This window comes from Salmo salar, chromosome 20 (genome assembly GCF_965601325.2).
Source record: "Salmo salar chromosome 20, fSalSal1, whole genome shotgun sequence".
NCBI classification, from domain to species: Eukaryota; Metazoa; Chordata; class Actinopteri; order Salmoniformes; family Salmonidae; genus Salmo; species Salmo salar.
The window spans coordinates 42,384,499-42,397,758 of NC_138310.1; the positions used below are offsets into that span (position 1 = coordinate 42,384,499).

The 13,260-nt window shown below is 39.7% G+C and overlaps 1 protein-coding gene across 7 annotated transcripts in view; it reads right to left on the reverse strand.

The window, feature by feature from the left end:
- Window positions 1-2,084: 2,084 nt before the first annotated feature.
- Window positions 2,085-13,260, reverse strand: part of LOC106580640 (protein furry homolog) — a 282,430-nt gene continuing 271,254 nt past the window's right edge. For all 7 annotated transcript variants that reach the window (XM_082966434.1, XM_082966435.1, XM_082966433.1 and 4 more), the window contains exon 63: window positions 2,085-5,251. In XM_082966434.1, the coding sequence (XP_082822560.1) occupies window positions 4,993-5,251 (259 nt within the window). In that variant the 3' untranslated portion in view covers window positions 2,085-4,992. The remainder of the gene's footprint in view (window positions 5,252-13,260) is intronic.

Sequence of the window (13,260 nt, forward strand, 5' to 3'; positions counted from 1 at the left end):
CTATTTCCATGTTTAGTTAATTGGGGTTGGACCTTCAATTGGAGGCAGCTGGTTATTGTTGCCTCTGATTGAGGGTCCTATAATTAGGAGTTTGTTTTTCATGGGTTTTTGTGGGAGATTGTTCTTGTTTAGCTGTTTGCCTGACAAGACTGTCAAGTTCGTTTTGTATACATGTTGTGTTTTTTCCTTCACCTAAATAAAAAGATGATGAGTATATATTTTCCCGCTGCGTCTTGGTCTCTACCCTACGACACCCGTGACAATTTGAGAGAAAGTGGTTTAATTGACCCTGGTCAGTCAATCAACTGCTCTTCCCTCTGCCAGCCTCTAGCTGTATCAGGTATGAAGGTAAAACCCAGATGCATACGTTGAATTAACAATGGTTTAATAATCCAACAGGGGCAGGCAATAGACAGGTCAAGGCAGGCAGGGGTCAGTAAACCAGAGGTGGAGCAACGGTACCGGCAGGCAGGCTCAGCGTAGGCAGAGATCAATAATCCAGAGGTGGGGCAAAGGTACAGGTCGGCAGGCAGGCTCTGGGTCAGGCAGAGTGGTCAGGCAGGCGGGCTCAGAGTCAGGACAAGCAAGGGTCAAACCCAGGAGGGCGAGAAAAAGAGAGACTGAACCAAGCAGGAGCTGAGACACAAAAACGCTGGTTGACTAGACAAACAAGATGAACTGGCAACACCGGTATAAATACACAGGGGATAATGGGGAAGATGGACGACACCTGGAGGGGGGTGGAGACAATCACAAAGACAGGTGAAACAGATCAGGGTGTGACAAGCTGACTCGACGGTTAACCCGTTAACTTCTAGTGAATGTGGTAGCAATTCTATCGGAAGAGAGACTGCAGATTCTTCAAACAACACTTTATTATAAGATTTACAAAAATGGAGAATCAACCATCCACTCAACAGTGCATAGTTGAAAATCTCAACGAACAGTGTCGGTTCTCATCTTTTATAGAGCAGCACATCCTTTTTGTATACGTGGATGTCAGCAGAGAGTGTGCAAAATGCAGTTAGTTGTCTGTGCAGATTTAAGATAGCACAAGGTTGATAGCCCGAGCCCTCAATCATCTAACTGTATTCACAACAACAAATAGTATAATGTGCTCCTTTCTGCAAGTTTCTATACATGAGACTTTCTGGAGATAATAAACCCACGGGATGTCACATGCTGCGGTCGCACCCAAACAGACCTTAGCTATTCGACCAGTCTTATGACTAAGTCCCACAAAGACAGGTTTGGATCAGGTTAGAAAAAACACTAGCAAGAGAAAATTCTTTAAACAGTAAAACATGGGATAGCATGACTAATAATGTAATTGTCCACGATGATCTTTGTTTTGATTTCAACAGTTTATCTGTGATGTGCTAGATGCCTTGCTTAATGTTGATGCTGTAACTCTGCCACCTTGATTGCTTAATCAGTAACCCATATTTTTTACATGAATTATATCTGGTACTAGGTTTTGATGGTGGCCATTGTACTCCCCCTTCACAAAAATGCTGACCCTTGTGACCTAAATAATTATAATCAGGTTTCCTGGATATTACGAAAGTTGTCGCCCGCTGGGGTCAATTCTGGGTCCTGTACTTTTTACATTAACAATATCGACTTGTCTGTAAAAAATTGTAACCTGCACTCTATCTGAACTATTGTCTGCCTTCATTGTATTACAGAAAAACTTTGACCTGAAATTAGTATTGTATGCAGGTAAAACTAAGTATATGTTGTTCTATAGAGAGATTAAAAATAACTGATGATTTAAGCATATATACTTTGGTCTCAGAACTTTTAGTTTTCTTGCACCTTATTTGTGGAACAATCTTCAAAATGTTCTTACATTTCATGTTTTGGTGCCTCTAGGGCAATTCAGAAAGCTGATTGAAGACCTTATTACTGATGAATGTGTTTGTTTTTTATGACCGTGTTTTTCTTTGCATTTTGCAAATGCTTGGATTTTGTATTTATATTTCGATGTGTGTATTTTCTGATATTTATGTAATTCAGGGCTCATCTGTAAAAGAGACCTTGGTCTCAGTATGACTCCCTGTTAAAATAAAGGCTAAATAAAATAAAGTATATTTTTTATTGTTACAGAAGTGTACGGAACACAAGTACAGTATACATCACAAAAGCAGTAGTATTTACAGGTGAAACAGTCCCTACAGAAGCTTTACAAATATTCAGTTACATGCATAGTCCAACCATAAATTTAAAACATGAAAATACAATCTTACAAGCATGAGCAAAGCTCCACTTGCACTATGTACAGTACAAATGCAACAGAGTTAAAATAGTTTCTTATATTCAGAAATATTTCTATTACACTTTATAGTACATAAAATGTGCATGCTTGGCAGTTTTAACAGACAAAATAAATGTTATTATTCTCTTTCTATAAAAACTAGTTAGTTGAAAGCATATTCATTTCATGTAAATATAATTCTCATTTAAGCAAAATAGCTATAGCATAGAAAGGTAACATTTGTAAATAATATTTTAAGTAATAGCTAGCCCAATGCGGTATCTAGGTCCTCGAGACAGTAGATCTGCAGCATATCAGAGTAGTTGAGCGTGTATATCTACACTGCCTTCGGAAAGTATTCAGGCGCCTTGACTTTTTCCACATTTGTGTTACGTTACAGCATTATACTAAAATGTATGAATAAAAAAAAATCCTCAGCAATCTACAGACAATACCCCATAATGACAAAGTGAAAACAGGTTTTTAGAAATGTTTGCAAATGTATTAAAAATAAAATGTATTAAATACCTTATTTACATAAATATTCATACCCTTTGCTATGAGACTCAAAATTGAGCTCAGGTGCATCCTGTTTCCATTGATCATCCTTGAGATGTTTCTACAACTTGATTGGAGTCCACCTGTGGTAAATTCAATTGATTGGACATGATTTGGAAAGTCACACACCTGTCTATATAAGGTCCCACAGTTGACAGTGCATGTCAGAGCAAAAACCAAGCCATGAGGTCAAAGGAATTGTCCATAGAGCTCTGAGACAGGATTGTTTTGAGGTACAGATCTGGGGAAGGGTACCAAAAAAATTATTCTGCATTGAAGGTCCCCAAGAACACAGTGGCTTCCTTCATTCTTAAATGGAAGAAGTTTGGAACCACCTAGACTCTTAGAGCTGCCCCCCCCCCCCCCCCCGGCCAAACTGAGCAATCGGGGGAGAAGGGCCTTGGTCAGGGAGGTGACCAAGAACCTGATGGTCACTCTGACAGAGCTCTAGAGTTCCTCTGCGGAGATGGGAGAACCTTCCAGAAGGACAACCATCTCTGCAGCACTCCACCAATCAGGCCTTTATGGTAGAGTGGCCAGACGGAAGCCACTCCTCAGTAAAAGGCACATGACAGCCAGCTTGGAGTTTGCCAAAAAAGCACCTAAAAGACGTCTTATGAAACCAAGATTGAACTCTTTGGCCTGAATGCCAAGCAACACGTCGGGAGGAAACCTGGCACCTTCCCTACGATGAAGCATGATGGTGGCAGCATCATGCTGTGGGGATTTTTTTAATCTACAGGGACTGGGAGACTAGTCAGGATCGAGGGAAAGATGAACGGAGCAAAGACAGAGAGATCCTTGATGAAAACCTGCTCCAGAGCACTTAGGACCTCAGACTGGATCGAATGTTCACCTTCCAATAGGACAACGACCCTAAGCACACGTCTCGGGACACGTCTCTGAAGGTCCTTGAGTGGCCCAGCCACAGCCTGGACTTGAACCCGATCGAACATCTCTGGAGAGACCTGAAAATAGCTGTGCAGCAACGTTCCCCATCCAACCTGACAGAGCTTGAGAGGATCTGCAGAGAAGAATGGGAGAAACTCTCCAAATACAGGTGTGCCAAGCTTGTAGCGTCATACCCAAGAAGACCCAAGGTTTTAATTGCTGCCAAAGGTGCTTCAACAAAGTCCTGAGTAAAGGGTCTGAATACTTATGTAAATGTGTGTTTAAAAAAAAAAGTAATTAGCAAACATTTCTAAAAACCTGTTTTTGCTTTGACATTATGGGGTATTGTGTGTAGATTGATGAGGGGAAAAAATCTATGTAATACATTTTAGAAGGCTGCAACGTAACAAAATGTGAAAAAAGTCAAGGCGTCTGAATACAATCCGAATGCACTGTATATGTATATACCGTATGTCTGTGCTTTGCAGTGTTAATGGATTGTAGTCTGGTTACAGTCAGTTTCACATAAACACACAGGCTCTCTATTTCAAAATATTCAGCATAATTCTGCCTGCAATCCATAATATTCAAGTAGCGAAAAGCACAGAAATTAAAAAGAAAACATTATTTCATGATACAGTAGTCTTCACAGAAGTCTTTCACTTCTGTGAAGCATTGCACATTTTCCCTTAAAAATGTAAAATAACAGATACTCAGCAGAAGAATAAGTTAATTGAAACTTTGGTATGTCTTCTGTTAGACGTGAAAGCCATTGACCTCAGTAGCAAGTGGCCGCTGTGTGATGTTATCCAGAAATATTAGTGCAATAAAAGCTCATGTTTGTTTCTAAGAGCAAAGTTGTCCTTCGTCACGTTCACTCCCACAGTATTGCTGCACATCTGGCGAGCTGAATAGTGGTACATCCTTAGGGCCCCCTGCTCTGAGAAGGGACACAAGGAGAGAGCTTGCTGTGACCACAGTAACCATAGCAGCATACCCAGGGTAGGATTAGGGTGGATGGCTGGAGAAGCGCACAGGACAGGGGCTGAGGATGGAGGCTGTAGCTGATATAATGATGGGGTATAGGGCTGAGGCAGGCTAGGGCTAGGCTAGGTCTAGGCCGAAGTTCGGGGCTGAGGCATTGCAGTGAGCTGGGGCAAAGGCTGGGGCTACGGTATAGGGCTGGTGTTGGGGCTAGAGCAGGGCAGTGAACTGGTGCTAAGGCTGGGGGCTCAGTTTGGGCTGGGACTAGGGCCTGGAGTTAGGCACAGCATTCCTCCTGAGTGTCAGAGACTGGAGCCAGACACACCGGAGTCTGGGAGAAAGGTGGTGATGGCTCGGTAGCCCTGGGCCCGGCGTATCATGTCCCTGATCTCCCCGTTGAGCTCCATCAGCTTAACGCAGATCTCCGAGAGGTCCTGCTGGGAGCCCACCAGTGCAAAGGTGCCCATCTGGCCCAGCGTCTGGTATCTGAAGTAGATGTTCAGCAACGTCTGTGTCTCGTCCTCAGAGCTGCTGCCGAAAATGTCACTGGGCCACACCCTCCTTCAGACAAAATAAGCAGTTACCATCATGAACCTGAATTCTATATAAGTCAACACTTTCTAATACTTTTCTTAAAAGCTTACTAAATGACTTCTAAACTAAACTAACAAGTAAGTATTATTTATAAGCATGATAAGAATTACCATTCATCATTATGTAACCGCTCTTTCAGATTGTAATGGAAACCCAGCTAAATTCTGGAAAACTAAAATTCCTGAAGGGTTCTACTTCCTCTCTGCCACAAATTAATTCAGACACTGGCCTCATTAAGGAAAACAATGCTATCATTGATGCATTTAATCACCATTTTATTTCAGCGGGTCACCATTTTATCTCTTTAAAATACTTTTAAGCATGTTCACTATGATATTGTGATGGATGCTGATAAGGAAAACTTGCTGAATCAGATAAATGATAGTCAAAGCTTTTTAGGCCATTTATAAATGTTTGCTTTACTAGCAATCGACAACAAGAAATCCACAGGGGCCGACCAATTGGATCCTAGTCTGCTTAAGTGTGCAGAGCCCATCATTGTTGGTGAAATAACACACATTTTTTATTTAACATTGCTATCAGCAAATATTTCAAAAGTATGGAAATCAGCTCTTGTGCTGCCACTACATAAATGGTGGGGTTAATAATAGTGATATTAATACTTATCGCCCCATTTCAAGGCTTCCTTTTCTAGCTAAGATTCTTGAATCCTTGGTAAATGTACAACTTTGCTCTTTATCAGATAAATGTATTTAGGCCTGGGCACAGCACTATTAGAGCATCCACTTTAGTTATTCATGATCTTGTCCAATCCTTTAGACACTAAAATGAAATGTGCTGCTTTGTTTGTGGACCTGTCTAAATCTTTTGATTATGTTATTTTATTGAATAAGTTGTCCTCGATAGGTTTGAGCTCTCACATCTGTTCATGGTTTCATGATTATCTTAGTGACAAAACTCAGGCCATCGTGATTGATGGGGTTGAGTCTGAATTTATTGAAGAGCATAAGGGTGTACCCATAGGTGTTGATTTTGAGACCTGTTCACTATTTATATAAAACACCATAGGTCAATCTGTTAAAAACGTTCAACATCATGTATATGTGGATAATACTATTATGTATGCTATTGCACAGACTGTTTATCTGGCTGTGTCAAAACTACAGTCAGATTTTATTTCTGCGGGAATCCCTTGCTGATTTTTAAAACCTGTGTTTAATACAGGCAAAACGGAATACATATTTTTACACTCTAGTAAGAATGTTTCAGATGAATCACATGTTCAATCATTAGATGGTCCTCCAATTGAACGTGTTCCCGCATAGAAATATTTAGGCGTTTAGATTGACGTGGATTTGACGTTTAAAAAACATAAATGAGCTGGTTAAAAGGATCGGACCCTTTTTTTCAGTTTTTGCCTAAAATTACATACCCAAATCTAACTGCCTGTAGCTCAGGACCTGAAGCAAGGATATGCATATTCTTGATACCATTTGAAAGGAAACACTTTGAGGTTTGTGGAAATGTGAAATGAATGTAGGAGAATATAACACATTAGACCTGGTAAAAGATGATACAAAGAAAAAAACGTGTTTTTTTGTATTTTTTTGTACCCTCATCTTTGAAATGCAAGAGAAAGGCAATAATGTATTATTCCAGCCCAGGCACAATTTAGATTTTGGCCAAAAGATGGCAGCTGTGTATGTGCAAAGTTTTTGACTGATCCAATAAAACCTTGCATTTCTGTTAAAAATGTTGTATCAAGACTGCCCAAATGTGCCTAATTGGTTTATTATATTATTATTTATAACTTTTCAAGTTCATAACTGTGCACTCACATCATTCAATATGGTATTCTTTCACTGTAATATATACTGTAAATTGGACAGTGCAGTTCGATTAACAAGAATTTAAGCTTTCTGCCAATATCAGATATGTCTATGTCCTGGGAAATGTTCTTGTTATTTTCAACCTCATGCTAATCGCATTAGCCTACGTTAGCTCAACCGTCCCGTGGGGGACCCACCGATCCTGTAGAGGTTTTAATTAAGAAGCTAAGATTTAAATTTGTTTTTTTTTTCTACAGAAACAGAGTGTACCTTTCTCTAAGCAGTACGAAGCAGATTATTCAATCAACCTTTTTTTCCATCTGTTCTTGATTATGGTGATATTATTTATCAAAGTGCAGGTGCTACTACTCTTAAACCTTTGGATGCCATCTACCATAGTGGCCTTCGTTTTGTTACAGGTGACAGTTCTGATACTCATCACTGTATCAAAAGGTTGGTTGGACTTCGCTAAAGACCTGTAGATTACTCCTTTTTTTGTTTACAAAGCCCTACTTCATAAACTTCCGTCTCATCCAACTTTGCTGTTGAAGTATAGACACCCGAGTTGCCTAACCCGTTCACAGGATCGGTTAACTCTTAAGGTTTCTAGGGTCTTCACCATACTACGTAAATCTGATTTTAGTTTTAATACACCGTTTTGCTGGAAAAAAATTCAAAATACATTTCATCATGATGTTCTTGTGCCGTTCAGGCAATTAAAAGTATAGATTGGGGACTTAAATTGTGGAGGAATGCAACTGTTTTTCTGGGTGATTTGTGATGTTTTATATGTGCTTACCATGACTGAGTTTTTCTATTTTAATGTGCACACATATATACAGTACCAGTCAAAAGTTTGGACACACCTACTCATTCAAGGGTTTTTCTTTATTTGTACTATTTTCTACATTGTAGAATACTAGTGAAGACATCAAAACTATGAAATAACATGTGGAATCATTTACCGTAATTTCTGGACTATTACGCGCACCTGAATATAAGCCGCACCCACTGAATTAAAAAATATATATATTATTTTGAACATAAATAAGCCGCACATGTCTATAAGCCGCAGGTGCCTACCGGTACATTGAAACAAATTAACTTTACACAGGCTTTAACGAAACACGGCTTGTAACAAAAATAAATAGGCTTTAACGAAACACGGCTTGTAACAAAAATAAATAGGCTTTAACGAAACACGGCTTGTAACAAAAAATTCAAAATTAGCAGTAAGCTTTAGTTGTCTTTTTGCACTGAGTCAATTCCTCACGCTGCTGTTTCCAACGTCTTATCATCGACTCATTAAGACCAAGCTCCCGTGCAGCAGCACTATTTCCTTTTCCAACAGCCAGACCAATCGCCTTCAACTTGAAAGCTGCATCATATGCATTTCTCCGTGTCTTTGCCATGATGAGGGTAACAAAATGACTACCGTAATCAGAATGATGGGAAGTTTGAGAGCGCTCGATTTAATCTAAACAGTAAACTAAAAAGTTGTTTGACCTTAACCCGTTCGGCAATGTCATTGGTCTAATAAAAGCTTCATGCCGCCAAAAAAACTGAGCACGTCACAGAATGTGTTTTTTTTTAGGAAAAAAATTGAAAGCGGGAAAAATCCATATATTAGCCGCGTCATTGTTTAAGCCGCGAGGTTCAAAGCCTGGGAAAAAAGTTGCGGCTTATAGTCCGGAATTTACGGTAGTAACCAAAAAATGTTAAACAAATCAACATATATTTCAGTAGCCACCCTATGCCTTGATGACAGCTTTGCACACTCGTGGCATTCTCTCAATCAGCTTCATGAGGTAGTCACCTGAAACACATTTCAATGAACAGGTGTGCCTTGTTGAAAGTTCATTTGTGGAATTTCTTTCCTTCTTAATAGGTTTGAGCCAATGGTGTTGTGACAAGGTAGGGTTGGTATACAGAAGATGGCCTTTTACCAAATAGGGCTAAGTCCATATATTGGCAAGAACAACTCAAATATGCAAAGAGAAACAACAGTCCCTCATTACTTTAAGACATGAAGGTCAGTCAATCCGGAACATTTCAATAACTTTGTAAGTTTCTTCAAGTGCAGTCGCAAAAACCATCAAGCACTATGATGAAACTGGCTCTCATGAGGACCGCCACAGCAAAGGAAGACCCAGAGTTACCTCTTCTGCAGAGGATAAGCTCATTAGAGTTAACTGCACCTCAGATTAAAGCCCCAAAATATGCTTCACAGAGTTCAAGTAACAGACAGGTCTCAACATCAACTGTTCAGAGCAGACTGCATGAATCAGGCCTTGCTGCAAAGAAACCACTACTAAAGGACACCAATAGTAAGAAGAGACTTGCTTGGGCCAAGAAACATGAGCAATGGACATTAGACCGGTGTAAATCTGTCCTTTGCTCTGATTGGTGGAAATTTGAGATTTTTGGTTCCAACCGCCATGTCTTTGTGAGATGCAGAGTAGGTGAACAGATGATTTCTGCATGTGTGGTTCCCACCGTGAAGCAAGGAGGAGGAAGTGTGATGGTGTGGGGGTGCTTTGCTGGTGATACTGTCTGATTTAATTAGAATTTGAGGCACACTTAACCAGCATGGCTACCACAGCATTCTGCAGCCATCCCACCTGGTTTGCACTTACTGGGACTATCATTTGTTTTTCAACAGGACAATGACCCAAAACACACCTCCAGACTGTTTAACTTTTTAGTGACAGGGGGCAGTATTCGGAAATTCGGATGAATGACGTGCCCAAATTAAACTGCCTACTACTCGGGCTCAGAACGAGAATATGCATATTATTAGTATATTTGGATAGAAAACACTCTGACGTTTCTAAAACTGTTTGAATAATGTCTGTGAGTATAACAGAACTCATATGGCAGGCAAAAACCTGAGAAAAAATCCAACCAGGAAGTGGTTTGTAGTTTTTCAAGACTGGGCCTATTCAGTATACAGCGACTTAGGGTTCATTTTGCACTTCCTAAGGCTTCCACTAGATGTCAACAGTCTTTAGAAAGTTGTTTGAAGCTTCTATGGTGAACAGAGAGCGAACAAAGGAAGTTGGAAATTGTTGACTCAGGAAGGGACATGGCCTCAATTGCGCGCATTCACGTGAGAGTTAGCTGTGTTCCATTACATTTTTGGAGACATTTGAATCGTCCGGTTGGAATATTATTGAACTTTTATGTTAAAAAGGGCCCTAAAGATTGATGCTATACATCGTTTGACATGTTTCTACGAACGTAAATATAACTTTTTTTGACTTTTTTCGTCATGAAATTTTCTGCGCGCTTCCTACATTTGGAGTAGCTTACTGAACGCGCTAACAAAGAGGACATAAATGATGGACTTTATCGAACAAAACAACATTTATTGTGGACCTGGGATTCCTAGGAGTGCATTCTGATGAAGATCAAAGGTAAGTGAATATTTATTATGCTATTTATGATTTTAGATGACTCCAAAATGGCGGGTATCTGTATTGCCTGCTGTTGTTTTCTGAGCGCAGTACTCAGATTATTGCAAAGCGTGCTTTCCCCGTGAAGCTTTTTTGAAATCTGTCACAGCGGTTGCATTAAGGAGATGTTTATCTATAATTCTTTGAATAACAGTTTAATATTTTATCAACGTTTATGATGAGTATTTCTATAAATTGATGTGCTCATTCACCAGAAGTTTTCGGAGGGAAAAGCATTTCTGAACATTACGGGCCAATGTAAAATGGGTTTTTTGGATATAAATCTGAACTTTATCGAGCAAAACATACATGTAGTATTGTGTGCTATGAGTGCCATCTGATGAAGATCAAAGGTTAGTGCTTAATTTTAGCTGTATTTCTGGTTTTTGTGACGCCTGTCCTTGCTTGGAAAATGGCTGTGTGGCTTTAATTTTTTTAGGCACTGTCCTAACATAATCTAATATTTGCTTTCGCCGTAAAGCCTTTTTGAAATCGGACAATGTGGTTCGATTAAGGAGAAGTGTATCTTTAAAATGGTGTAAAATAGTAGTATGTTTGAGAAATTTGAATTATGAGATTTTTGCTGTTTTGAATTTGCCGCCCTGCTATTTCACTGGCTGTGTCCCGCAGGTGGGACGGTAGCGTCCCACATAGCCCAGAGAGGCTACGGGCTATTTGAATAAGAAGGAGAGTGATGAGTGCTGCATCAGATGACTTGGCCTTCACAATCACCAAACCTCAACCCAATTGAGATGGTTTGGGATGAGTTGGACCACAGAGTGAAGGAATTGCAGCTAACAAGTGCTCAGCATATGTGGGAACTCCTTCAAGACCGTTGGAAAAGCATTCCAGGTGAAGCTGGATGACAGAATTTACATTTACATTTGTAGAATGCCAAGAGTGTGCAAAGCCATCATCAAGGCAAAGGGTGGCTACTTTGAAGAATCTAAAATCTAAAATATATTTTAATTTGTTTAACACTTTTTTTGGTTACTACATTATTCCATATGTGTTATTTCATAGTGTTGATGTTTTCACTATTATTCTACAATGTAGAAAATAGTAAAAATAAACAAAAACCCTGGAATGAGTAGGTGTGTCCAAACTTGTGACTGGTACTGTGTGTGTATATATAAATATATATATATACACACAGTTGAAGTCGGAAGTTTACATACACCTTAGCCAAATACATTTAACTCAGTTTTTCACAATTCCTGACATTTAATCCAAGTAAAAATTCCCTTTCTTAGGTCAGTTAGGATCACCACTTTATTTTAAGAATGTGAAATGTCAGAATAATAGCAGAGAATGATTTATTTCAGCTTTTATTTCTTTCATCACATTCCCAGTGGGTCAGAAGTTTACATACACTCAATTAGTATTTGGTAGCATTGCCTTTAAATTGTTTAACTTGGGTCAAACATTTCGACAGAGCTGGTGTAACTGAGTCAGGTTTGTAGGCCTCCTTGTTCACACACATTTTTTCAGTTCTGCCAACAAATGTTCTAGGAATGAGGTCAGGGTTTGTGATGGCCACTCCAATACCTTGACTTTGTTGTCTATAAGCCATTTTGCCACAACTTTGGAAGTATGCTTGGGGTCATTGTCCATTTGGAAGACTCATTTGCGACCAAGCTTTAACTTCCTGACTGATGTCTTGAGATGTTGCTTCAATATATCCAGATCATTTTCCTCCCTCATGATGCCATCTATTTTGTGAAGTGCACCAGTCCCTCCTGCAGCAAAGCACCCCCACAACATGATGCTGCCACCCCCATGCTTCACGGTTGGGATGGTGTTCTTCAGCTTGCAAGCCTCCCCCTTTTTCCTCCAAACATAACCATGGTTATGATGGCCAAACAGTTCTATTATTGTTTCATCAAAACCAGAGGACATTTCTCCAAAATGTACGATCTTTGTCCCCATGTGCAATTGCAAACCGTAGTCTGGCTTTTTATGGCGGTTTTGGAGCAGTGGCTTCTTCCCTGCTGATCGGCCTTTCAGGTTATGTTGATATAGGACTCGTTTTACTGTGGATATAGATACTTTTGTACCCGTTTCCTCAAGCATCTTCAAAAGGTCCTTTGCTGTTGTTCTGGGATTGATTTGCACTTTTCGCACCAAAGTATGTTCATCTCTAGGAGACAGAACGCGTCTCCTTCCTGAGTGGTATGGCGGCTGCATGGTCCCATGGTGTTTATACTTGTGTACTATTGTTTGTACAGATCAACGTGGTACCTTCAGGCGTTTGGAAATTGCTCCCAAGGATGAATGAGACTTGTGGAGGTCTACCATTATTTTTCTGAGGTCTTGGCTGATTTCTTTGGATTTTCCCATGATGTCAAACAAAAAAGGCACTGAGTTTGAAGGTAGGCCTTGAAATACATCCACAGGTACACCTCCAATTGACTCAAATTATGTCAATTAGCCTATCAGAAGCTTCTAAAGCCACGACATAATTTACTGGAATATTCCAAGCTGTTTAAAGGCACAGTCAACTTGGTGTATGTAAACTTCTGACCCACTGGAATTGTGATACAGTGAATTATAAGTGAAATAATCTGTCTGTAAACAATTGTTGGAAAAATTACTTGTGTCATGCACAAAGTAGATGTCCTAACAGACTTGCCAAAACTATAGTTTGTTAACAAGAAATTTGTGGAGTGGTTAAAAAACGAGTTTTAATGACTCGAACCTAAGTGTATGTAAATTTCTGACTTCAACTTTG